This window comes from Lucilia sericata, unplaced genomic scaffold, assembly GCF_015586225.1.
Source record: "Lucilia sericata isolate MDLA Ls3-8-SP2 unplaced genomic scaffold, ASM1558622v1 Contig001082F_arrow, whole genome shotgun sequence".
Lineage (NCBI taxonomy): Eukaryota > Metazoa > Arthropoda > Insecta > Diptera > Calliphoridae > Lucilia > Lucilia sericata.
Genome location: NW_023995057.1, coordinates 109,503 through 136,732, shown reverse-complemented (window position 1 = coordinate 136,732; position 27,230 = coordinate 109,503). Strand labels below are relative to the sequence as shown.

The 27,230-nt window shown below is 30.6% G+C and overlaps 1 protein-coding gene across 2 annotated transcripts in view; it reads left to right on the top strand.

Annotated features, from left to right (window-relative positions):
- The window catches only part of LOC119609901, a 74,781-nt gene that overhangs the window by 14,265 nt on the left and 33,286 nt on the right, over positions 1–27,230 (top strand). For both annotated transcript variants that reach the window (XM_037964930.1, XM_037964929.1), the window contains exons 2-6: positions 8,765–8,901; positions 15,296–15,483; positions 15,788–15,891; positions 17,489–17,695; positions 18,022–18,152. In XM_037964930.1, the coding sequence (XP_037820858.1) occupies positions 8,765–8,901; positions 15,296–15,483; positions 15,788–15,891; positions 17,489–17,695; positions 18,022–18,152 (767 nt within the window). The remainder of the gene's footprint in view (positions 1–8,764; positions 8,902–15,295; positions 15,484–15,787; positions 15,892–17,488; positions 17,696–18,021; positions 18,153–27,230) is intronic.

Sequence of the window (27,230 nt, the reverse complement as noted above, 5' to 3'; positions counted from 1 at the left end):
AGTCTATAGTCTAGTCTATAGTCTAGTCTATAGTCTAGTATATAGTCTAGTCTATAGTAGTCTATAGTCTAGTCTATAGTCTAGTCTATAGTCTAGTCTATGTCTAGTCTATAGTCTAGTCTATAGTCTAGTCTATAGTTAGTCTATAGTCTAGTCTATAGTCTAGTCTATAGTCTAGTCTATAGTCTAGTCTATAGTCTAGTCTATAGTTAGTCTATAGTCTAGTCTATAGTCTAGTCTATAGTCTAGTCTATAGTCTAGTCTATAGTCTAGTCTATAGTCTAGTCTATAGTCTAGTCTATAGTCTAGTCTATAGTCTAGTCTATAGTCTAGTCTATAGTCTAGTCTAGTCTAGTCTATAGTTAGTAGCTATAGCTAGTCTATAGTCTAGTCTATAGTCTAGTCTATAGTTAGTCTATAGTCTAGTCTAGAGTCTCGTCTATAGCTAGTCTATAGTCTAGTCTATAGTCTAGTCTATAGTCTAGTCTAGAGTCTAGTCTATAGTCTAGTCTATAGTCTAGTCTATAGTATAGTCTATAGTCTAGTCTATAGTCTAGTCTATAGTCTAGTCTATAGTCTAGTCTATAGTCTAGTCTATAGTCTAGTCTATAGTCTAGTCTATAGTCTAGTCTATAGTCTAGTCTATAGGTCTAGTCTAGTCTATAGTCTAGTCTAGTCTAGTCTATAGTCTAGTCTATAGTCTAGTCTAGAGTCTAGTCTATAGTCTAGTCTATAGTCTAGTCTATAGTCTAGTCTATAGTCTAGTCTATAGTCTAGTCTATAGTCTAGTCTATAGTCTAGTCTATAGTCTAGTCTATAGTCTAGTCTATAGTCTAGTCTATAGTCTAGTCTATAGTTAGTCTATAGTCTAGTCTATAGTCTAGTTATAGTCTAGTCTATAGTCTAGTCTATAGTCTAGTCTATAGTCTAGTCTATAGTCTAGTCTATAGTCTAGTCTATAGTCTAGTCTATAGTCTAGTCTATAGTCTAGTCTATAGTCTAGTCTATAGTCTAGTCTATAGTCTAGTCTATAGTCTAGTCTATAGTCTAGTCTATAGTCTAGTCTATAGTCTAGTCTATAGTCTAGTCTATAGTCTAGTCTATAGTCTAGTCTATAGTCTAGTCTATAGTCTAGTCTATAGTCTAGTCTATAGTCTAGTCTATAGTCTAGTCTATAGTCTAGTCTATAGTCTAGTCTATAGTCTAGTCTATAGTCTAGTCTAGTCTAGTCTATAGTCTAGTCTATAGTCTAGTCTATAGTCTAGTCTATAGTCTAGTCTATAGTCTAGTCTATAGTCTAGTCTATAGTTAGTCTATAGTCTAGTCTATAGTCTAGTCTATAGTCTAGTCTATAGTCTAGTCTATAGTCTAGTCTATAGTCTAGTCTATAGTCTAGTCTATAGTCTAGTCTATAGTCTAGTCTATAGTCTAGTCTATAGTCTAGTCTATAGTCTAGTCTATAGTCTAGTCTATAGTCTAGTCTATAGTCTAGTCTATAGTCTAGTCTATAGTCTAGTCTATAGTCTAGTCTATATCTAGTCTATAGTCTAGTCTATAGTCTAGTCTATAGTCTAGTCTATAGTCTAGTCTATAGTCTAGTCTATAGTCTAGTCATAGTCTAGTCTATAGTCTAGTCTATAGTCTAGTTCTATAGTCTAGTCTATAGTCTAGTCTATAGTCTAGTCTATAGTCTAGGTCTATAGTCTAGTCTATAGTCTAGTCTATAGTCTAGTCTATAGTCATAGTCTATAGTCTAGTCTATAGTCTATAGTCTAGTCTATAGTCTAGTCTAGAGTCTAGTCTAGAGTCTAGTCTAGAGTCTAGTCTAGTCTAGTCTATAGTCTAGTCTATAGTCTAGTCTATAGTCTAGTCTATAGTCTAGTCTATAGTCTAGTCTATAGTCTAGTCTATAGTCTAGTCTAGTCTGTCTATTAATTTTGATATTTCGACAGAAACTTATTCATTATTTTAATTTTTCAATATTTTGATATTTCTTCAACGAAAATTTTTTAATATTTCGATTTTATTTAAAATTTTTAAATTCCTATATTATTTTTGCTAAAATTTCTATTTTTTTCTTAAATTGTACTAAAGTTTAGCAAATTGCTAATTAATACGAAACAGTTCCTCGTGGCGTAGACTTATTATTAATTTTGTACAGCAATAAATAAACACGTATACGCCACCAGTCTTAACGTTTACATTTAATTTTACATTAACTTGAAAATAAATTCAATTTATATGCAACAAACAAATTTTGCATAAAATCAATCTTAATCTTTTAGTAAAAAATGAATATTCTAAACTGAAATTAAAAACTATTTACTTTTATTGCAAAGATTAAATGTGAAATGAATAATGAATGTCGAGATAACATCAGTTTTATTACAAACAAAAAGACATGACAAAAGAAATAAAAGCAAATGATATAAAATAAATTAAAACCAAAAAAAAAACAAAAAAAACAATAGATAGCAATAATACAATGACTTGTCTAGAATACTGTGAGACATTTAATTACTTGTAGAAGTTAAAATTGTTTTTGAAAATGGATATCTAAAGATTTCTCAGTATTTCTATATAGTAAGCCAAAGTCAGGGCATGCTGACAGAAGCATATGTTTTCGATCTGTTTTTGAAACCGAAGTCTATGGCATTTTGATTTTAAAATTTAAAATTGTTTAATTACATGCTCCATTTACTTTCACACCATTGCAAACAGCAAATTCATTAATCTATTTAGTTCTTACTTAAGTAATTACTCTATTTGAATGATGTGCAGTGTAATTACTGTCAAGTTAAAGTTTTACAAATTGAAACATGTCTTTTTGCAAAAATAAAAAAGACGAAAACAACAAAACTTAACAAAACATCTACATTGAATTACAAACAGAATATAAATACAAATGTTAAAACACTGATGGCAAAATGTAGATACTCATAGATACGCTGTTCCTTTATAAGTTCTGGTCCAAAGGATACTTAAGATTGTACTGTAGCTAAACTGTAGCCAGTTAAAATCACCATTATAGTCTGGACTATACAGTCTGAACTATAGCCTGGAATATAGTCTAGACTAAAGTCTGAACTGAGATATTGTCTGTGTTGTTCTCAACCAAACTTAACTCTCGACCCTCGTAATTTCGTTTGTGTACAAGTGAACATTTCAAATTAAGAACATTTAGAGAAAACATTCAAATGGGCAACAACCGAACAACCCAAAGTTGACCACAAGTGTTACAGAGTGTACACATTTAATACAATTCAATTAAGTGGCAAATGCAACGACAATAGCAACACAACAATTGTAAACAAAAACTATTTACGAACCTTTTGTACTTTCTTAACTGGATTGAAGGAAGAGAACCTAAAACAAACCAAAAACGAAAGAAAATAGGAAGAAAACTTTTTGGTTGAAACATGAGAAAAACATCTGTAAAAGACTTAACAATATTAGAATAATACTTGTACACAACAACACAACAGCCCAGCAAAAGAGATACACTAACAACAACAAGCTAAAAAAAAAATGAAACAAGTACACAAACTCATACATAAAATAAACATAAAACTTAAAACTTAAAAACTCGAAAGTAATTTAACAAATTATGAGACAACGCAAAGCAAGAACAACAACTCCAACAAGAACAGTGTTACTAACAAATTGTATCAACTCCTTGAAGTAGGCAAGACAAAACAAAAACTACATGAATGAATATTGCAACAATACAAAAGCAGCTTAAAAAACTAAAAGCACAACAAACCAAAGAACCATCAGCTTGCTGCTGCAGCTGCTCTCTACATGTAACACTTGCAACATTCATGCCTTGTTAAGTTGTAATGAAAAATGTAACAATAACAACAACTGCGTCTACAAATGTTGACTGTTACATTTTAGATTCATTTTTATTCACACAAAATATACATAAATACATAGATGCATGTATTTGTAACCAAACAGAAAACTTCTTTTATTTCCTGTAGCTTACAGACAACAACAACGGCAACAATAAATGTAAGAGCATTAGCAGCGGGTAACAACAACTGCTACAACAAATTTGTGAAATTGTATATGGTACTCAAAAGTTGCAAATATTTTATATTTTCGTACGTTTAACATTGTATAAGGTTCATGCTCGTCGACGTCAAGAGTGTAATTTTCGCGCCATTTAGCATTTGTTTCGAAATGTGACAGCTGCTGTCACACTTTAGTGGGTTGATAGTCAATACAAGGATGGCAAAAATTCTTTAAAGTTTAAAGTTCTTTAAAAATCGTACATAAAATAACTTAGGATCCGAAATTGTATAGCCACTAGACTAGACTATAGACTAGACTATAGACTAGACTAGACTAGACTATAGACTAGACTAGACTAGACTAGAATAGACTATAGACTAGACTATAGACTAGACTATAGGACTAGACTATAGACTAGACTATAGACTAGACTATAGACTAGACTATAGACTAGACTATAGACTAGACTATAGACTAGACTATAGACTAGACTATAGACTAGACTATAGACTAGACTATAGACTGACTATAGACTAGACTATAGACTAGACTATAGACTAGACTATAGACTAGACTATAGACTAGACTATAGACTAGACTATAGACTAGACTATAGACTAGACTATAGACTAGACTATAGACTAGACTATAGACTAGACTATAGACTAGACTATAGACTACACTATAGACTGGACTATAGACTGGACTATAGACTAGACTATAGACTGGACTATAGACTAGACTATAGACTACACTATAGACTGGACTATAGACTGGACTATAGACTAGACTATAGACTAGACTATAGACTAGACTATAGACTAGACTATAGACTAGACTATAGACTAGACTATAGACTAGACTATAGACTAGACTATAGTCCAGACTAGACTATAGACTAGACTATAGACTAGACTATAGACTAGACTATAGACTAGACTATAGACTAGACTATAGACTAGACTATAGACTAGACTATAGACTAGACTATAGACTAGACTATAGACTAGACTATAGACTAGACTATAGACTAGACTATAGACTAGACTATAGATTAGACTATAGACTAGACTATAGACTAGACTATAGACTAGACTATAGACTAGACTATAGACTAGACTATAGACTAGACTATAGACTAGACTATAGACTAGACTATAGACTAGACTATAGACTAGACTATAGACTAGACTATAGACTAGACTATAGACTAGACTATAGACTAACTATAGACTAGACTATAGACTAGACTATAGACTAGACTATAGACTAGACTATAGACTAGACTATAGACTAGACTATAGACTAGACTATAGACTAGACTATAGACTAGACTATAGACTAGACTATAGACTAGACTATAGACTAGACTATAGACTAGACTATAGACTAGACTATAGCCTAGACTATAGACTAGACTATAGACTAGACTATAGACTAGACTATAGACTAGACTATAGACTAGACTATAGACTAGACTATAGACTAGACTATAGACTAGACTAGACTAGACTATAGACTAGACTATAGACTAGACTATAGACTAGACTATAGACTAGACTATAGACTAGACTATAGACTAGACTATAGACTAGACTATAGACTAGACTATAGACTAGACTATAGACTAGACTATAGACTAGACTAGACTAGACTATAGACTAGACTATAGACTAGACTATAGACTAGACTATAGACTAGACTATAGACTAGACTATAGACTAGACTATAGACTAGACTATAGACTAGACTATAGACTAGACTATAGACTAGACTATAGACTAGACTATAGACTAGACTATAGACTAGACTATAGACTAGACTATAGACTAGACTATAGACTAGACTATAGACTAGACTATAGACTAGACTATAGACTAGACTATAGACTAGACTATAGACTAGACTATAGACTAGACTATAGACTAGACTATAGACTAGACTATAGACTAGACTATAGACTAGACTATAGACTAGACTATAGACTAGACTATAGACTAGACTATAGACTAGACTATAGACTAGACTATAGACTAGACTATAGACTAGACTATAGACTAGACTATAGACTAGACTATAGACTTGACTATAGACTAGACTATAGACTAGACTATAGACTAGACTATAGACTAGACTATAGCTATAGACTAGACTATAGACTAGACTATAGACAAGACTATAGACTAGACTATAGACTAGACTAGACTATTTCACAAAAATTTTCTATTAAAAGAAAATTTAACGAATATTTTGAATAATAATTTTTCTATTAGAAGAAACAAAATTTAACGAAGTTTTTCTATAATAAGAAAATTTATGAAACATTTTATATGAAAAGAAAATTTATGGAAAATTTTCTATTGAAAGAAATGTTATTGAAAATTTTTTACATATTTTTTGAAAGTTTCTATAAAAAGAAAATTTAACTAAAATTTTCAATAGATAGAAAATTCAACGCAAATTTTCTATAGAAAGAAAATTTAACGAAACTTTTCTATAAAAAGAAAATTCAATGAAAATTTCCATAAAATGCTAAATTTATTTTCTATAAAAAGAAAATTTATCGAATATTTTATGGAATATCTATAGTCTAAACTATAGTATAATCAATGGTCTGTACTATAGTGTGATCTATAGTCTGAAATAAAGTCTGGACTATAGTCTCATCTATAGTCTGGACTATAGTCTCATCTATAGTCTGGACTATAGTCTCATCTATAGTCTGGACTATAGTCTCATCTATAGTCTGGACTATAGTCTCATCTATAGTCTGGACTATAGTCTCATCTATAGTCTGGACTATAGTCTCATCTATAGTCTGGACTATAGTCTCATCTATAGTCTCATCTATAGTCTGGACTATAGTCTCATCTATAGTCTCATCTATAGTCTGGACTATAGTCTCATCTATAGTCTGGACTATAGTCTCATCTATAGTCTGGACTATAGTCTCATCTATAGTCTGGACTATAGTCTCATCTATAGTCTGGACTATAGTCTCATCTATGGTCTGGACTATAGTCTCATCTATAGTCTGGACTATAGTCTCATCTATAGTCTGGACTATAGTCTCATCTATAGTCTGGACTATAGTCTCATCTATAGTCTAGACTATAGTCTCATCTATAGTCTGGACTATAGTCTGATCTATAGTATGGACTACAATCTGATCAGTAGTCTGGACTATATCTGACATATAGTCAGGTATATATAGAGTATATTCTGGATTGTATTATAGTTTAGACTATATTCTGATCTCTAGCCTGTCCTATAATCTGAACTAAAGTTTCATCTTTGGTCTGGACCATAATCTGAATTATATTCTAGGCTATAATCTAAGCCATAGTGTAATCTATTGTTTAGACTGTAGTCTGAGCTATAGTTCATACTGAAATTTATACTGATCTGTTGTTACGACTATTATGCTATAAAATGAACCAAACAAAAACATATTAAGACATTAGGTAGTAATAGTGCTTACGAAATTATTAATATGTAGAATTTTTCTTAAAAAGACCGTCTTTAACTTTTAATTAATTTAATTTTCTATAATTTTTCCACATTAAGAATATTTCCTATAAATTTAGAACGCATAATATATATAATTCTCACACTTCATTAATTTAAATAATTTAAACAAATATCCTTCACCACAACATCCTGTTTAAGAACAAAAAAATGTCAACATGTTTTCTTTCACACAAAGACTCATACCTTCGTTCTTTACTACATGTATGTATGGTAGGTTAAATTAAAAAGGATGTACCATATGGAATTTTTCCAATTAGTTTCGTTCCCAAACTAGAGAAGCTATATAAAAAAGATAATATATTTTTTTTTTGAAATATAAATATTTTCTGATAACTATAAACCTGTAATCTTTTAACCACAAAGTCCTTTCCTCTTTCAACCATCGATATTTATGTATAACTTCAGGTCTTTGTTTAACAACCAACCGAGTTGGTTGGTTTTTAACTTGGAATTTGGTTTCACACTGTCACATCTCCCACAGACAGATAGAGATTCTCATACATTCATTTATTTATGTTTATTCAAAACCATTGTTCATTGTTACTGCAACTGTGACTGTGTTATTCAGAAACTCACTGTCATCTGGAACATTTGAAGCAACTATAGAGAAAGAAAAAAGTTATGAATCAAAAGACAAAATGAATTTTACACTACTTCACTGTTTTTTTATTCTTGTTTAGAAGAAAAATAATTGTACTCGTATGTGGTGCGAGAGTACAACTGTGACAGTTAAGTGCAACCTTTAAATCTGTGATATACACGAGCAATAAAGTAAATTAATTGAAAAAGAAAGACAATTGTAAGAAATATGAAGTGTAGAGCAGAATAAAGAAGTAACCTTTAAAGTGAGCACGTTTTTGGGAAAAGCTATAAAATTTAGTTAAGTGAAGTTAAAGGGCAAAGTTGAGGTTAAATATCTTAAGGAAGTTTATTACTATTAACCATTTAACAGTAGATTTAATTTTATGGCAGAGCTTCAGTTATTGAATTCTCCTTAATTTTAGTTTAAATAATACTTGTTTAAATTCTTATCCTTTTATTATAATTACATGACATGACGTGACATGACATGAACTCTAATTAACTTCAAACTCTTTGTCATTCGTTGCTATAGAATTTCAATTACAAGTTTTTTTGTGGTTTATTTGCATTTCTTAAAATGAAAATAAATTTTAATAAAATTTATTTATAAATACTTTTTTTCTTTTAATTTCAGGTTGTAATCGTACTTATTATGGTGATATTGGTTTAACTTATTCCTTGGAGTTGCATCGTCCCAAACAGGATCGCCTGCCTTATGTGTGTGTTTTAACATTTACTGCTGCGGGAGGTCAACATGGTGATGTTGTACAGGTAAGACAAACTTACGAAAGGCCAATCAAGTTTTCTTTTTAAAGAAAATTTTTCATAAAGTTTCTTTTTATAGAAAATTTTCCATAAATTTTCTTTTTATAGAAAATTTTCCATAAATTTTCTTTTCATAGAAAATTTTTAAAAAATTTTGTTTCTATAGAAAATTTTCCATAAATTTTCTTTTTGCAGCAAATTTTTCATAAAGTTTCTTATTATAGAAAATTTTCATAAATTTTCTTATTATAGAAAATTTTTCATAAATTTTCTTATTAAAGAAATTTTTCATAAATTTTCTTATTATAGAAAATTTTTCATAAATTTTCTTTTTATAGAAAATTTTCCATAAATTTTCTTTTTATAGAAAATTTTCCATAAATTTTCTTTTTATAGAAAATTTTCCATAAATTTTATTTTTATAGAAAATTTTCCATAAATTTTATTTTTATAGAAAATTTTCCATAAATTTTCTTTTTTATAGAAAATTTTCCATACATTTTCTTTTTTTATAGAAAATTTTCCATACATTTTCTTTTTTTTATAGAAAATTTTCCATACATTTTCTTTTTTTTATAGAAAATTTTCCATAAATTTTCTTTTTTTATAAGAAATTTTCCATAAATTTTATTTTGTTAAAGAAAATTTTCCATAAATTTTCTTTTTTTATAAGAAATTTCCATAAATTTTCTTTTAAGAAAATTTTCGTTGAATTTTCTTTTTATAGAACATTTTCGTTGAATTTTCTATTTATAGAAAATTTTCGTGGAATTTTGTTTTTATAGAAAATTTTGTAGAATTTTCTTTGTAAAGAAAATTTTTGTTGAATTATCTTTTCATAGAAATTTTTGTAAATTTTTTTATGTATTAAGTTTTTGTCCCTTTTCAGTATTATTGAACAGAGCGTATACTTACGAAAAAATATAATTTGTTAATAAAAATCACTCATACAACACGTTAACCAAAGTTTTGTATTCTTACATTCTCTCCACAAAAAAAAAAACGTTTACAAATTTTTTAATTATTACATTTTTTATATTTCAATATATTTTTACATACAAATCTTTCGGTCTATGCTCTCTTTTACACATGCCAAACAAATTTCAGCACATTTCATAAAATATTTTCATTTAAATTTTTATTTAAAACATAGTCAAACTTTTATAATAATATTCATAAAATGTTGAAACATTTCTAGTAAAATAGCAACAGCATGACCATGCAAACACATACAGACCCACATCCATCAATAAAGAAAATCAGTGTAAAAGGTTTGGGAGAAATAGCACAAAAATTGAAAAAGTTTTGTACAAAAAAAAAAAAAAAAAACAAAAAAGCGAAAAGCCTTGCTACTACATAACGGTAACTAAAAACATACTCTGTTGTCGGTTGGCGGATTTCCTGTCCTCACGTTTCCGGTAACAAAAAGCAAATACTTTTGTTTTTTACAATTCTTTTTCTCTTCTATTTTACATACAAAGTCAGTTGTCAGTCCTTTTTTATGTTAGAACACCCACACCCATACACGTTACTATGCAAACTAGTTTGTATGTAGAAGTATTATTAACAGGATATTTGCCAGTGATGCTTAAGTACAACTAAAGCTTGAAAATGTTATTTGACCATTTGGGATTAAAAACGTAAAAATCACAAAAAAAAAAATGTCAGTTAGTGTTTAGTTTTAGATAAAAAGCTTCAAACTGTAAGACCGATAGAAGGACGTAATGTTTAGCATATTGTCACTAGCACATTGTCCACAAATTTTATTGTACATATATATATATATATAATTATAATGTTACTGACTAACTGACGAAAGATTCCTCAACGCACTGCCTTAACAGTTGAAGCCAGAAAGTTGGACAGATCAACAAATCGATAGACCATAGACAGGTCATAGGCTAGATAATAGACTATACTATAAACAAAACTGTAGACTAAACTATAGACTGGACTATAGACTAGACTATAGACTAGACTATAGACTAGACTATAGACTAGACTATAGACTAGACTATAGACTAGACTATAGACTAGACTATAGACTAGACTATAGACTAGACTATAGACTAGACTATAGACTAGACTATAGACTAGACTATAGACTAGACTATAGACTAGACTATAGACTAGACTATAGACTAGACTATAGACTAGACTATAGACTAGACTATAGACTAGACTATAGACTAGACTATAGACTAGACTATAGACTAGACTATAGACTAGACTAAGACTATATAGACTAGACTATAGACTAGACTATAGACTAGACTAAGACTAGACTATAGACTAGACTATAGACTAGACTATAGACTAGACTATAGACTAGACTACAGACTAGACTATAGACTAGACTATAGACTAGACTATAGACTAGACTATAGACTAGACTATAGACTAGACTATAGACTAGACTATAGACTAGACTATAGACTAGACTATAGACTAGACTATAGACTAGACTATAGACTAGACTATAGACTAGACTATAGACTAGACTATAGACTAGACTATAGACTAGACTATAGACTAGACTATAGACTAGACTATAGACTAGACTATGACTAGACTATAGACTAGACTATAGACTAGACTATAGACTAGACTATAGACTAGACTATAGACTAGACTATAGACTAGACTATAGACTAGACTATAGACTAGACTATAGACTAGACTATAGACTAGACTATAGACTAGACTATAGACTAGACTATAGACTAGACTATAGACTAGACTATAGACTAGACTATAGACTAGACTATAGACTAGACTATAGACTAGACTATAGACTAGACTATAGACTAGACTAGACTAGACTATAGACTAGACTATAGACTAGACTATAGACTAGACTATAGACTAGACTATAGACTAGACTATAGACTAGACTATAGACTAGACTATAGACTAGACTATAGACTAGACTATAGACTAGACTATAGACTAGACTATAGACTAGACTATAGACTAGACTATAGACTAGACTATAGACTAGACTATAGACTAGACTATAGACTAGACTATAGACTAGACTATAGACTAGACTAGACTAGACTATAGACTAGACTATAGACTAGACTATAGACTAGACTATAGACTAGACTATAGACTAGACTATAGACTAGAATAGACTAGACTATAGACTAGACTATAGACTAGACTATAGACTAGACTATAGAGACTATAGACTAGACTATAGAGACTAGACTATAGACTAGACTATAGACTAGACTATAGACTAGACTAGACTATAGACTAGACTATAGACTAGACTATAGACTAGACTATAGACTAGACTATAGACTAGACAAATAGACTAGACTATAGACTAGACTATAGACATACTATGACTACTATAGACTAGACTATAGACTAACTATAGACTAGACTATAGACTAGACTATAGACTAGACTAGAGACTAGACTATAGACTAGACTATAGACTAGACTATAGACTAGACTATAGACTAGACTATAGACTAGACTATAGACTAACTATAGACAGACTATAGCTAGACTATAGACTAGACTATAGACTAGACTATAGACTAGACTATAGACTAGACTATAGACTAGACTATAGACTAGAGCTTAGACTAGACTATAGACTAGACTATAGACTAGACTATAGACTAGACTATAGACTGACTATAGACTAGACTATAGACTAGACTATAGCCTAGACTATAGACTAGACTATAGACTAGACTATAGACTAGACTATAGACTAGACTATAGACAGACTATAGACTAGACATAGACTAGACTATAGACTAGACTATAGACTAGACTATAGACTAGACTATAGACTAGACTATAGACTAGACTATAGACTAGACTATAGACTAGACTATAGACTAGACTATAGACTAGACTATAGACTAGACTATAGACTAGACTATAGACTAGACTATAGACTAGACTATAGACTAGACTATAGACTAGACTATAGACTAGACTATAGACTAGCTATAGACTAGACTATAGACTAGACTATAGACTAGACTATAGACTAGACTATAGACTAGACTATAGACTAGACTATAGACTAGACTATAGACTAGACTATAGACTAGACTATAGACTAGACTATAGACTAGACTATAGACTAGACTATAGACTAGACTATAGACTAGATATAGACTAGACTATAGACTAGACTATAGACTAGACTATAGACTAGGACTATAGGACTAGACTATAGACTAGCCTATAGACTAGACTATAGACTAGACTATAGACTAGACTATAGACTAGACTATAGACTAGACTATAGACCAGACTATAGACTAGACTATAGACTAGGACTATAGACTAGACTATAGACTAGACTATAGACTAGACTATAGACGAGACTGTAGACTAGACTATAGACTAGACTATAGACTAGACTATAGACTAGACTATAGACTAGACTAATAGACTAGACTATAGACTAGGACTATAGACTAGACTATAGACTAGACTATAGACTAGACTATAGACTAGACTATAGACTAGACTATAGACTAGACTATAGACTAGACTATAGACTAGACTATAGACTAGACTATAGACTAGACTATAGACTAGACTATAGACTAGACTACTATAGACTAGACTATAGACTAGACTATAGACTAACTATAGACTAGACTATAGACTAGACTATAGACTAGACTATAGACTAGACTATAGACTAAAGACTAGACTATAAACTAGACTATAAACTAGACTAAAGACTAGACTAAAGACTTGACTAAAGACTAGACTAAAGACTAGACTAAAGACTAGACTAAAGACTAAACTAAAGACTAGATTAAAGACTAGACTAAAGACTAGACTAAAGACTAGACTAAAGACTAGACTAAAGACTAGAATAAAGGCTAGACTAAAGACTAGACTAAAGACTAGACTAAAGACTAGACTAAAGACTAGACGAAAGACTACACTAAAGACTAGACTAAAGACTAGACTATAAACTAGACTAAAGACTTGACTAAAGACTAGACTCAAGACTAGATTAAAGACTAGACTAAAGACTAGATTATAATCTAGACTACAGAATAAACTATATACTAGACCATAGTCTTCATCGCGACATTAAATGAATTGCGGGCATTTAAGTCATTTTCTGAAGGGGTCTTTGTAGAGCTAGGGTCAAAAGGGGCCCTATCATTACAAAATTCCTCAGAATCTTAAAGGCAACTATAAAACTTACATAGTTGTACCGCTTTTTATCGATATAAAAGTATGTTAATCATAATTATGAGCTCAAAAGCCCTATTCGTAAGGTTTAGTTGTATGGATAATGTACCGATTTTCAAGAAACTTCGTTCCTGGAACGATAGAAGATCATGTGCCAAATTTGATTAAATTTTCTTTAAAATTGCGAAGTGTAATATGATTACAAGGTTTAAAAGCCCTACTCGAGGATTCAATTGTATGGGGGCTAAGTGAAATAATGGACCGATCTAAACCATTTTCATTAAGCTTAGTCCCTGGGACAATTGAAGATCATGTAGCAAATTTCATTGTTAAATTATCTTCAAAATTGCGAACTGCCTCCCTCCCTCCCTCCTAAGGTGGTTTAGGATGTAACAAGCAGCGTCTTGATTGAAGGAAACTCTACAGGATGGTTAATGTTAATTTTATTTAAGATGAGGCTAGCGAAGCACACCGGTTAATACTAGTTTTCAATAGATTGATAAAAATTTGCTTAAAACCACACAATTTCAGTTTCAGAATAAATGAGTTTTTGTATTGTTTGCATTTGTTGCCTTTTAATACTTTTAATCTCTAATATGTGTGGATTTTATATTTTGTATGAATACAAATAGTTTTTGGTTAATTGAATAAGTTAATAACAATTAAGTGGGATTACACTAGAGATTGTGTGCATGTGTGTGTTTGGTTGGGTTTATTTAGTTAATAAATTGTTTTAATAACATTCTAACATTTTAAATATTTTAAATAAAGTGTAATATTAATGGTTTAAAAGTGAACTGAGATTTTAAGTAATTTGGGATTAAAAGTAAATAAATAATAGTAATAAATAGTTGAGATTAATTTTAGAAAAATTTTGGGTCAAATGATTTAAAAATTTAATAATGTTGTTGAATAAATAAAGAATTTTCTATAAAAAGAAAAATTTTAAAAAAGCTTTTATAAGAGGTTAATAAAGTAAAGTTGGCAATTCAACAAGTTAACAGCAAAAATTGCTGGTTCCGCTTTAAAAATTGATGTACACTTTTTCAAGCAAAACCAGTCAATGGAAAAAATGTTCTTCAACATGAAATGAAATATTACAAAATTTTGATCGATGATGAACTCGCATTTTTTATAACTAACAGCTTTTACTTAAAACTATATGTATAAATTTTTATAATTTTTGTTTTCTCTCTTTTTATAAAAGGTAACTTTGGATAGTTTTACTATAGGACGTTTTACCTCATATACACAAGATGGTTGCCCGGATGGTTATATGCAAATAGCTGAATCAGCCCGTACACCCATTGGCGGCATGTGGTGTGGCACCTCATGGGGACCAGTTTTATTTTATAGTGAATCTCGTTCTTTGATATTTACCATTAAATTAAATAAGTGAGTAAAAAAAAGTTTATTTTTCTGCATTTTTTCTACACCTTTTTTTCCACTTTTGTTGTTTCATATTAAAAGGTAAACTTTTATCATTTTCATAAACTTGTAAAAAACTATTTTTCCGTTTAGTTTTCTGTGTTTTGTGTTTTTTTAGAAGCCAATCTCATTTCATAGTTTTACCTTTTTTTAGTTTTGTTTACGGAAATACTTCTTCTTTTAGCCAACTATTTTTTTACACATTTTTCTAAAACTTATTTCTGGTTTTGATTATTTCTTCTACTTTTTCCTATTTATTTTTTCATTACAGATTAGCACGTGATCAAAGCGGTTATAATTTTGATTTTCGTATACGATATAAAGTTTTATCCCGTGATAGTTCTGTTACACGTTATGGTGGTATTAAAGTTGAAGGTGAGTAAGATAAAATTCTGTTTTATAGGAATTTTCTAAAAAAAATTCTTTTTCGTTAAAAGTTCTTTTAATAGAAAATTTTCAAAAAATTTTATTTTTATAGAAAATTTTCCAGAAATTTTCTTTTTACAGAAAATTTTCCCTAAATTTTCTTTTTATAGAAAATCTTCCAGAAATTTTCTTTTTATAGAAAATTTTTCATAAATTTTCTTTTTATAGAAAATTTTTCATAAATTTTCTTTTTATAGAAAATTTATGGAAAATTTTTGAAATTTTCTTTTTATAGAAAATTTTTCATAAATTTTCTTTTTATAGAAAATTTTTCATAAATTTTCTTTTTATAGAAAATTTTTCATAAATTTTCTTTTTATAGAAAATTTTTCATAAATTTTCTTTTTTTGGAAAATTTTCATAAATTTTCTTTTTTTTTGGAAATTTTCATAAATTTTTTTTTATAGAAAATTTTCCATAAATTTTCTTTTTATAGAAAATTTTTCATAAATTTTCTTTTTATAGAAAACTTTTCATAAATTTTCTTTCTATAGAAAACTTTTCATAAATTTTCTTTTTATAGAAAACTTTTCATAAATTTTATTTTTATAGAAAATTTTCCATAAATTTTCTTTTTATACAAAATTTTCCATAAATTTTCTTTTTATACAAAATTTTCCATAGATTAGCTTTTTATACAAAATTTTCCATAGATTAGCTTTTTATACAAAATTTTCCATAAATTTTATATAAATTTACGATAAATTTTCTTTTTACAGAAAATTTACGATAAATTTTCTTTTAACAGAAAATTTACGATCAAATTTCTTTTTACAGAAAATTTACGATCAAATTTCTTTTTACAGAAAATTTACGATAAATTTTCTTTTTATAGAAAATTTACGATATATTTTCTTTTTACAGCAAATTTACGATAAATTTTCTTTTTACAGCAAATTCACGATAAATTTTCTTTTTACAGCAAATTTACGATAAATTTTCTTTTCATAGAAAATTTACGATAAATTTTCTTTTTATGCAAATTTTACAATAAATTTTCTTTTTATAGAAATTTTCAATAAATTTTCTTTTTATATAGAATTTTTCATAAATTTTCTTTTTATATAGAATTATTCATAACTTTTCTTTTTTATAGAATTTTTCATAAATTTTCGTTTTATATAGAATTTTTCATAAATTTTTTTCTTATAGAAAATTTATGATAAATTATTTTTTTATAGAAAATTTACGATAAATTTTTATGGAAAATTTACGATAAATTTTTATGAAAAATTTACGATAAATTTTTTTTATGAAAAATTTACGATACATTTTTTTATGGAAAATTTACGATACATTTTTTTTATTGAAAATTTACAATAAATTTTCTTTTTAAGAAAATTTTCAAAAAATTTTCTTCTTATAGAAAATTTACGATAAATTTCCTTTTTATAGAAAATTTACGATAAATTTTCTTTTTAAGAAAGTTTTCAAAAAATTTTATTTTTATAGTAAATTTACGATAAATTTAGAAAATTTACGATAAATTTCCTTTTTATCGATAAGTTTCGTTAAAATTTCTTTTTGTATTCTTCAAATATTTTAGATCTCCAGCAGTGGCATAATCGCAGCAGTTTCTTGCATCAAAATGCTGTAGACGATTTCACCAATACAAGTGGGGTGCACTCGGATCGTTATGGTCAGGATTTTAGTTTATTTAGTGCTTATGCCAATAATAAAACTTTTTTAAGTTCTCTCAATAACCAAATGACAAAGGATGAACATAATTACACCGAACCCAAATACTATTTAGGTAATTATAAAAAGAAAACATTAAATAGAATTAAGAAACTATTTCGAAACGTTTCTTGTGAAATGCTAAGCTGCTTATCTATTGATTCAACGCTTAGTCCCCCTCGCATTAAGAAAGACTTTTCTTAAAATCCTTAACAAAAAAAATTAAAAGAAACTTTTTCATATTGAATAAATATGTCTTTAAAAAAACAATAAAAAAAGAAAAAAAATTTCTCAACACTTCCTTAAATTAATTTTCTTTCCAAACCCCACTAAATATGTCTTCCTTTTGTTAACATAAACCCTGATGTTATAGTACGTTTTTTTTCATTAAACTCATTTAAGGTGATTTAATACCCGGTACCTATTGTTCCCGCATATTTAGTGACTGTGATAAGAAAGCCTGTCGTTTGCAATCACCAAATTATCCTGGTATATATCCAAGAAATTTAACCTGTTACTATGCCGTAAGACAGGTAAGTGTGTTTCTCTAACATTTTGCTCTATTTTTTAAGTTTTCCTTTTTTATAAATACAAAAGAAACCTAAAGAGTTGCTTAAGATTAAAGTAAGTATCCTTGTGTATGTGTGTATAAAAAACTGTTAGAAAGAAATTGTATTTCTTTGGAAATCCTTTCACTCTTTTGTTAGTTTTTTTTTTTAGAAAAAGGATTAAGAAAAAAGTGTCGCCACATAATGTAGACTTTTTTTAGTTTTTAGTTTTTTTTTAAAGATTGTGTGTTCATATCTTAAGCAGATACTTGTGTGTTCAGGCTTAAACATAAATTTGTTAAAATTCCTCTTTTCTTTTTTACATATTTTATCGCTTGAAAATGAAAACAATCCTCTTAACAAATATTTGTTTCTTCTAACTTTGTTTAGTGGCTTAGTGTTCTGAGGTTAGGGAGTATTAGGGAGAGAATATAATCGATTCTCATATCAAATTACTTATATTTATAAAAATTAACCAAAAATTCGACTATAGTCCAAACTTTAGACCAAAGGCCTATCTATAATTCACAAGACTATAGACTAGACTATAGACTAGACTATAGAACTAGACTATAGACTAGACTATATAGAGACTATGACTATACTATAGATTCAACTATAGACTAAGACTATAGACTAGACTATAGACTAGACTATAGACAACTATAACTATAGACATAGACTAACTAGACTATAGACTACTATAGACTAGACTATAGACTAGACTATAGACTAGACTATAGACTAGACTATAGACTAGACTATAGACTAGACGATAGACTAGACTATAGACTAGAATATAGACTAGACGATAGGCTAGACTATAGACTAGACGATAGACTAGACGATAGACTAGACTATAGACTAGACTATAGACTAGACTATAGACTAAACTATAGACTAGACTATAGACCTAGACTATAGACTAGACTATAGACTAGACTATAGACTAGACTATAGACTAGACTAGACATAGACTAGACTATAGACTAGACTATAGACTAGACTATAGACTAGACTATAGACTAGAACTATAGACTAGACTATAGACTAGAACTATAGACTAGACTATAGACTAGACTATAGACTAGACTATAGACTAGACTATAGACTAACTATAGACAAGACTACAGACTAGACGATAGGCTAGACTATAGACTGAGAACTATAGACTAGACTATAGACTAGACTATAGACTAGACTATAGACTAGACTATAGACTAGGCTATAGACTTGACTATAGACTAGACTATAGACTAGACTATAGACTAGACTATTGACTAAACTATAGACTAGACTATAGACTAGACTATAGACTAGACTATAGACTAGACTATAGACTAGACTATAGACTAGACTATAGACCAGACTATAGACTAGACTATAGACTAGACTATAGACTAGACTATAGACTAGATTATAGACTAGATAGACTAGACTATAGACTAGACTATAGACTAGACTATAGACTAGACTATAGACTAGACTATAGACTAGACTATAGACTAGACTATAGACTAGACTATGGACTAGACTATAGACTAGACTATAGACTAGACTATAGACTAGACTATAGACTAGACTATAGACTAGACTATAGACTAGACTATAGACTAGACTATAGACTAGACTATAGACTAGACTATAGACTAGACTATAGACTAGACTATAGACTAGACTATAGACTAGACTATAGACTAGACTATAGACTAGACTATAGGCTAGACTATAGGCTAGACTATAGACTAGACCATAGACTAGACTATAGACTAGACTATAGACTAGACTATAGACTAGACTATAGACTAGACTATAGACTAGACTATAGACTAGACTAGACTAGACTATAGACTAGACTATAGACTAGACATAGACTAGACATAGACTAGACTATAGACTAGACTATAGACTAGACTATAGACTAGACTATAGACTAGACTATAGACTAGACTATAGACTAGACTATAGACTAGACTATAGACTAGACTATAGACTAGACTATAGACTAGACTTAGACTAGATATAGACTAGACTATAGACTAGACTATAGACTAGACTATAGACTAGACTATAGACTAGACTATAGACTAGACTATAGACTAGACTATAGACTAGACTATAGACTAGACTATAGACTAGACTATAGACTAGACTATAGACTAGACTATAGACTAGACTATAGACTAGACTATAGACTAGACTATAGACTAGACTATAGACTAGACTATAGACTAGACTATAGACTAGACTATAGACTAGACATAGACTAGACTAATAGACTAGACTATAGACTAGACATAGACTAGACTTAGACTAGACTTAGACTAGACTATAGACTAGACTATAGACTAGACTATAGACTAGACTATAGACTAGACTATAGACTAGACTATAGACGAGACTATAGACTAGACTATAGACTAGACTATAGACTAGACTAATAGACTAACTATAGACTAGACTATAGACTAGACTATAGACTAGACTATAGCTAGACTATAGACTAGACTATAGACTAGACTATAGGACTAGACTATAGACTAGACTATAGACTAGACTATAGACTAGACTATAGACTAGACTATAGACTAGACTATAGACTAGACTAGACTAGACTAAGACTAGACTATAGACTAGACTATAGACTAGACTATAGACTAGACTATAGACTAGACTATAGACCTAGACTAATAGACTAGACTATAGACTAGACTATAGACTAGACTATAGGACTAGACTAGATAGACTAGACTATAGACTAGACTATGACTAGACTATAGACTAGACTATAGACTATAGACTAGACTATAGACTAGACTATAGACTAGACTATAGACTAGACTATAGACTAGACTATAGACTAGACTATAGACTAGACTATAGACTAGACTATAGACTAGACTATAGACTAGACTATAGACTAGACTATAGACTAGACTATAGACTAGACTATAGACTAGACTATAGACTAGACTATAGACTAGACTATAGACTAGACTATAGACTAGACTATAGACTAGACTATAGACTAGACTATAGACTAGACTATAGACTAGACTATAGACTAGACTATAGACTAGACTATAGACTAGACTATAGACTAGACTATAGACTAGACTATAGACTAGACTATAGACTAGACTATAGACTAGACTATAGACTAGACTATAGACTAGACTATAGACTACACTATAGACTAGACTATAGACTAGACTATAGACTAGACTATAGGCTAGACAATAGACTAGACTATAGGCTAGACTATAGACTAGACTATAGGCTAGACTATAGACTAGACAATAGACTAGACTATAGACTAGACTATAGACTAGACAATAGACTAGACTATAGACTAGACTATAGACTAGACAATAGACTAGACTATAGACTAGACTATAGACTAGACAATAGACTAGACTATAGCCTAGACTATAGACTAGACAATAGACTAGACTATAGACTAGACAATAGACTAGACTATAGACTAGACTATAGACTAGACTATAGACTAGACTATAGACTAGACTATAGACTGAACTATAGCCTAAACATTAGCCTAGACTATAAACTAGACAATTGACTGGACTATATACAAGATTGTAGACTAGACCATAAACTAGAATAAAGACTAGACTATAGACTATACTTTAGACTAGACTTTGGACTACATTTAAAAGTAGACTTTAGACTAAACTACAGTCCAGACTACAGACTAAACTATAGTCCAGATTATAAACTGAACTATAGACTAAACTAAAGTTCAAACTAAATATAATATTTTGGTTCATAGTCTGGTCTAGTATATAGTCGGGGGTTTAGTCCAATCTATACTATGGCCTATAGTCTTATCTATATACAAACTATACACTATATCTACATAGACTACAATCTAAACTATACTACAAAGTGTAGCCTCTGCAACTCACGCTATAAACTTGACTCTAGCCGGAGCTTGACTTTTAAAAACAATATCTGCAAACTTTCATAACTTTAACGACTCAACAAATTTTTTCTTTCTATTTTTAAAATCATAAATGAAATAATCGCATCACTAACACTATTAACATTATTATTGTTCCTGTTGTAGTTGTTGGCACAGATTTAAGTATAAGTGTAGGTTTAAACATAAAAACGTATGCGTGTGTGTTTAAGTGTATTATAGAATGTACTTTTGTGGCATGAACTCATGCAACCACAACAAAAAGTCCATTTTTAACCTTTTGGGAGTTTTGAAAAAAAAGAAGGAATTGAAAAAAGGAATAGTTTTGCAGGTCAAAAACAAAGTGCAAAACCACATAGAAGAAATGTATGAAAACATGAAAAACACACACAAAATTTACATACATACTTACTCACTCACACATACATATATACAAGAACGAAACTATAAAGCTTCATTAAACCACAAGGGTACATAAAATTTCATTCAGAGTTTTTTTTTTTTGCATATTTTTGTATTAAAAACAACAACAACATCATTGGAGTCATACACAATGTAAGTATGAATAGTAGTAGTACATTGTGCAAATACAAACAAATAAACAGGGAAGAAGAATTTTTAAATGTATGTTTCATATTTTCATAGCCAAAGGAACGCAACCTGACTGCCTGCCTGCCAGTCTGCCTGTCTTTTACGGCAGCAGCAAACAAATTTGGTCTGTCTGTGTAACTATCGTTATGTCGCTCCTGTTTTACTGAAACTCCTTTTCCTATAACCAGCCTACGTTTAACAAACAAAAACAGAAGCAGCAGAACAAAAAAAACAACTGCCAGGGAAAATATTTTTATAAACCACGAACGTAAAAAATGTGTTTACAGAAATTTTGCACGGATATTAAGTATATTCAGTCAATGTACAAAAGTGTGTGGCACGTATTGGTGGCATAAGTACCCAGTTGTTAAATAGAAATTCAAAATTTCCCTCTAATGTTCAGCTACTTAATAACCTTGGCTTTATATCCATTATATTGTATCATGTATCTAAGAATTCTAGCTTAAAACGAAGCTTATTGATTACCTTACTCACTCTAGGTAATCTATGGTGTAGCCAAGTGTTACATTAGTGCCTTAAGGTAATCTCTTTTAATTTACTTTGGGACTCTTACTTTAAATTGCAGGGCAAATTTTTAATTTAGTTTGTGTCTCTGTATACCCCTCGTTTGTTTGCCCAAGAAGGGAATGAACCTAAAAGTGACACTAGAGACTTTAAAATAGTTGTTTTATTTTCAATTATTCTCTGCTTTACAAAAATTTAAGGTTTCATTACTAATACCCTTTAAATTATCCCATATACTTACAAACACATCCTCACACGTACTCATAAATTATAATAAGGATCATAGTAAGTGATGAAAGCCTTATAAACCGTACTATTTGGTTATAATTCAAAAGTTAAAATTTATATTAACAAATTTCTTCTATAAAACCTTTAAATATTGTAAAATGATTATGACTCAGACTCATGAATTTTACTGTAGACTATAGACTACTCTAAAGATGTATGGTCTTGAATATAGTGCAGTCAAAAGGCCTGATTACTGACCAGTCTAGAGTGGTCTATTGACAAGACTTTAGACTGGTCAATAGTAAAGATTATAGACTATTCTATAATGAAGACTATAGTCAAGAAAATAGACTGGTCTATAGTCAAGACAATATATTGGTCGATAGTCAAGACTATAGACTGGTCAATACTCAAGACTGTAGACTGGTCTATAATTAAGACTAAAGACTGGTCGATAGTAAAGACTAGAGTCTGGTCTGTACCCAAGACTATAGACGGGTCTATTCTATATATATATAGTTAAGATTATAGACAATTCTATAGTCAAGACTATAGACTGGTCTATTGTCAAGACTGTAGATCTATAAGTCTAGACTATAGATCAGTCTACAGTCTTGACTATAGACCAGTCAATAGTTTGATTATAAAATTGACTATAGTCTTGATATAGACCAAATTATAGTCTTAACTATGGACAAACCTATAGTCCTAGAGCAATCTAAAGTCTTGACTATAGAACAGTCTGTAATCTTGACTATTGAGCATTCTATAGTCGGGATTATAGAGCAGTGTATAGTCTGGACTTTAGAACAGTCTATAGTCTAGACCTTACACCAGTCTATAGTCTTGACTATACAGCAGTCCAAAGTCGTCACTATAGAGCAGTCTACAGCTGTCACTATAGAGCAGTCTGTAGTCGTGACTATAGAGCAGTCTATTGTTGTGACTATAGACCAGCCTATAATCTTGACTATAGACCAATCTATAATCTTGACTATAGACCAGTCTATAGTATTGACTTGACTATAGATCAGTCTATAGTATATAGTCTTGACTATAGACCAATCTATAGTCTTGACTATAGACCAATCTATAGTCTTTACTATAGACCTATCTATAGTCTTGACTATGGACCTATCTATAGTCTTGACTATACACCAGTCTATAGTCTTGACTATACACCACTCTATAGTCTTGACTATACACCAGTCTATAGTCTTGACTATACACCAGTCTATAGTCTTGACTATAGACCAGTCTATAGTCTTGACTATAGACTAGTCTACAGTATTGACAATAGACTAGTCTACAGTATTGACAATAGACCAGTCTATAGTCTTGACTATAGACCACTCTATAGTCTATAGTCTTGACTATAGACCAATCTATAGTCTTGACTATAGACCAATCTATAGTCTTGACTATAGACCAGTCTATAGTGTTGACTATAGACTAGTCTATAGTATTGACTATAAACCAGTCTTTGTCTTGACTATAGCGCAGACTCAAATTTTAAATCTCTTAAATTTAATTAAAATAATTTAATTTAAATAAATTCAGGGTCTTTATTAAAGACAATACCTTCATAAAGCAAACTTTTAGAACACCTTAAAGTATCTTAAAACAAAACAAAATTTCATAAAAAAAACATTAAACTTGCAACACAAATCTATTGTGTTCAAAAAGAAAAACTTAATGAAAAACAAAAAACGTTAAAAGAAATGATGCCAAGTTTTTCTTTTCATCAACGATTTGAGTAACATAATTAAAATTAGCGTCAATAGCAAAATATTTTCTTATCAAAAGAAAATTACACAAATACAGAAACTGAAATGGAGAACAAGAAAACAAAAGATACACCAAGTTGAAGAAGAAAATATTAAAAAAAAAAAACGAAAATAAGCGGAATGAAAAAGTACAAAAAAAGATACTTAAGAAGTGTTTTTCACTTCTAAGAGCTTCTTTTCTTCAACAACATTTTTCCCCATTCTTCTTTCAACTTGCAACAAACTAAAATTTACCTTCACAATATTGGGAGAAAAAAGAAATGTTTTTTTTTTTTTTTTGCTAAGGAATCCCTTAAAGAAACAGAACAAACTACAATTTACAATGATTTTGTAAAAAACAGAAAATAAGAAAAAATTGGAAAAAACAAGGACACTGAAATGAAAAACATCTTTGGAAAACAAAAAACGTAATAAACTTTCTTTAGAAATAAATAAGAAGAATTTAAAGATGTTGTCATTGTTGTTGCTGAAGCTGCTACTGCCACAGCTACTAATACTTTTGTGGTTTTTAGCCAAAACAGTGTCTCTTATAAGAAAAAAAATATTAAAAAAGAATTATGGCCAAAAGGCTATGAAAATAAATAATCACCTTTTTTATTTGGTTTGTTGGTGCTCCATTTTTCTTCTGTACTTAAGAGGGGGAATACCCTCATTTAGATAAAAAAATATATAATTATCAAATAGCGGCAAAACCACCCAACAACAATAACAAGCTAAGCAAACAAATAATAAAAAACGTAACTTTCCTCAAAGTGGTGATTAAAGCGTTTTCTTGTAAACAGGAAAGCAGGGAGAGCAGAAAGAGGGAGAAAAGCGAGAGCGAAGAGGGAAACAAAAACCAGGGGAGACCGGCCCCAGCGCAGCCAAACGAACAACGAACGAAGAACGAACGAACGAAACGAACGAACGAAGAACGAACGAACGAACGAACGAACGAACGAACGAACGAACGAACGAACGAACGAACGAACGAACGAACGAACGAACGAAGAACGAACGAACGAACGAACGAACGAACGAACGAACGAACGAACGAACGAACGAACGAACGAAACGAACGAACGAACGAACGAACGACGAACGAACGAACGAACGAACGAACGAACGAACGAACGAACGAACGAACGAACGAACAACGAACGAACACGAAACGAACGAACGAACGAACGAACGAACGAACGAACGAACGAACGAGAACGAACGAACGAACGAACGAACGAACGAACGAACGAACGAACGAACGAACGAACGAACGAACGAACGAAGAACGAACGAACGAACGAAACGAACGAACGAACGAACGAACGAACGAACGAACGAACGAACGACGAACGAACGAACGAACGAACGAACGAACGAACAAACGAACGAACGAAGAACGAACGAACGAACGAACGAAGAACGAACGAACGAACGAACGAACGAACGAACGAACGAACGAACGAACGAACGAACGAACAACGAACGAACGAACGAACGAACGAAACGAACGAACGAACGAACGAACGAACGAACGAACGAACGAACGAACGAACGAACGAAACGAACGAACGAACGAACGAACGAACGAACGAACGAACGAACGAACGAACGAACGACGAACGAACGAACGAACGAACGAACGAAACGAAACGAACGAAACGAACGAACGAACGAACGAACGAACGAACGAACGAACGAACGAACGAACGAACGAACGAACGAACGAACGAACGAACGAACGAACGAAGAACGAACGAACGAACGACGAACGAACGAACGAACGAACGAACGAACGAACGAAAACGAACGAAACGAACGAACGAACGAACGAACGAACGAAAGAACGAACGAACGACGAACGAACGAACGAACGAACGAACGAACGAACGAACGAACGAACGAACGAACGAACGAACGAACGAACGAACGAACGAAACGAACGAACGAACGAACGAACGACGAACGAACGAACGAAACGAACGAACGAACGAACGAACGAACGAACGAACG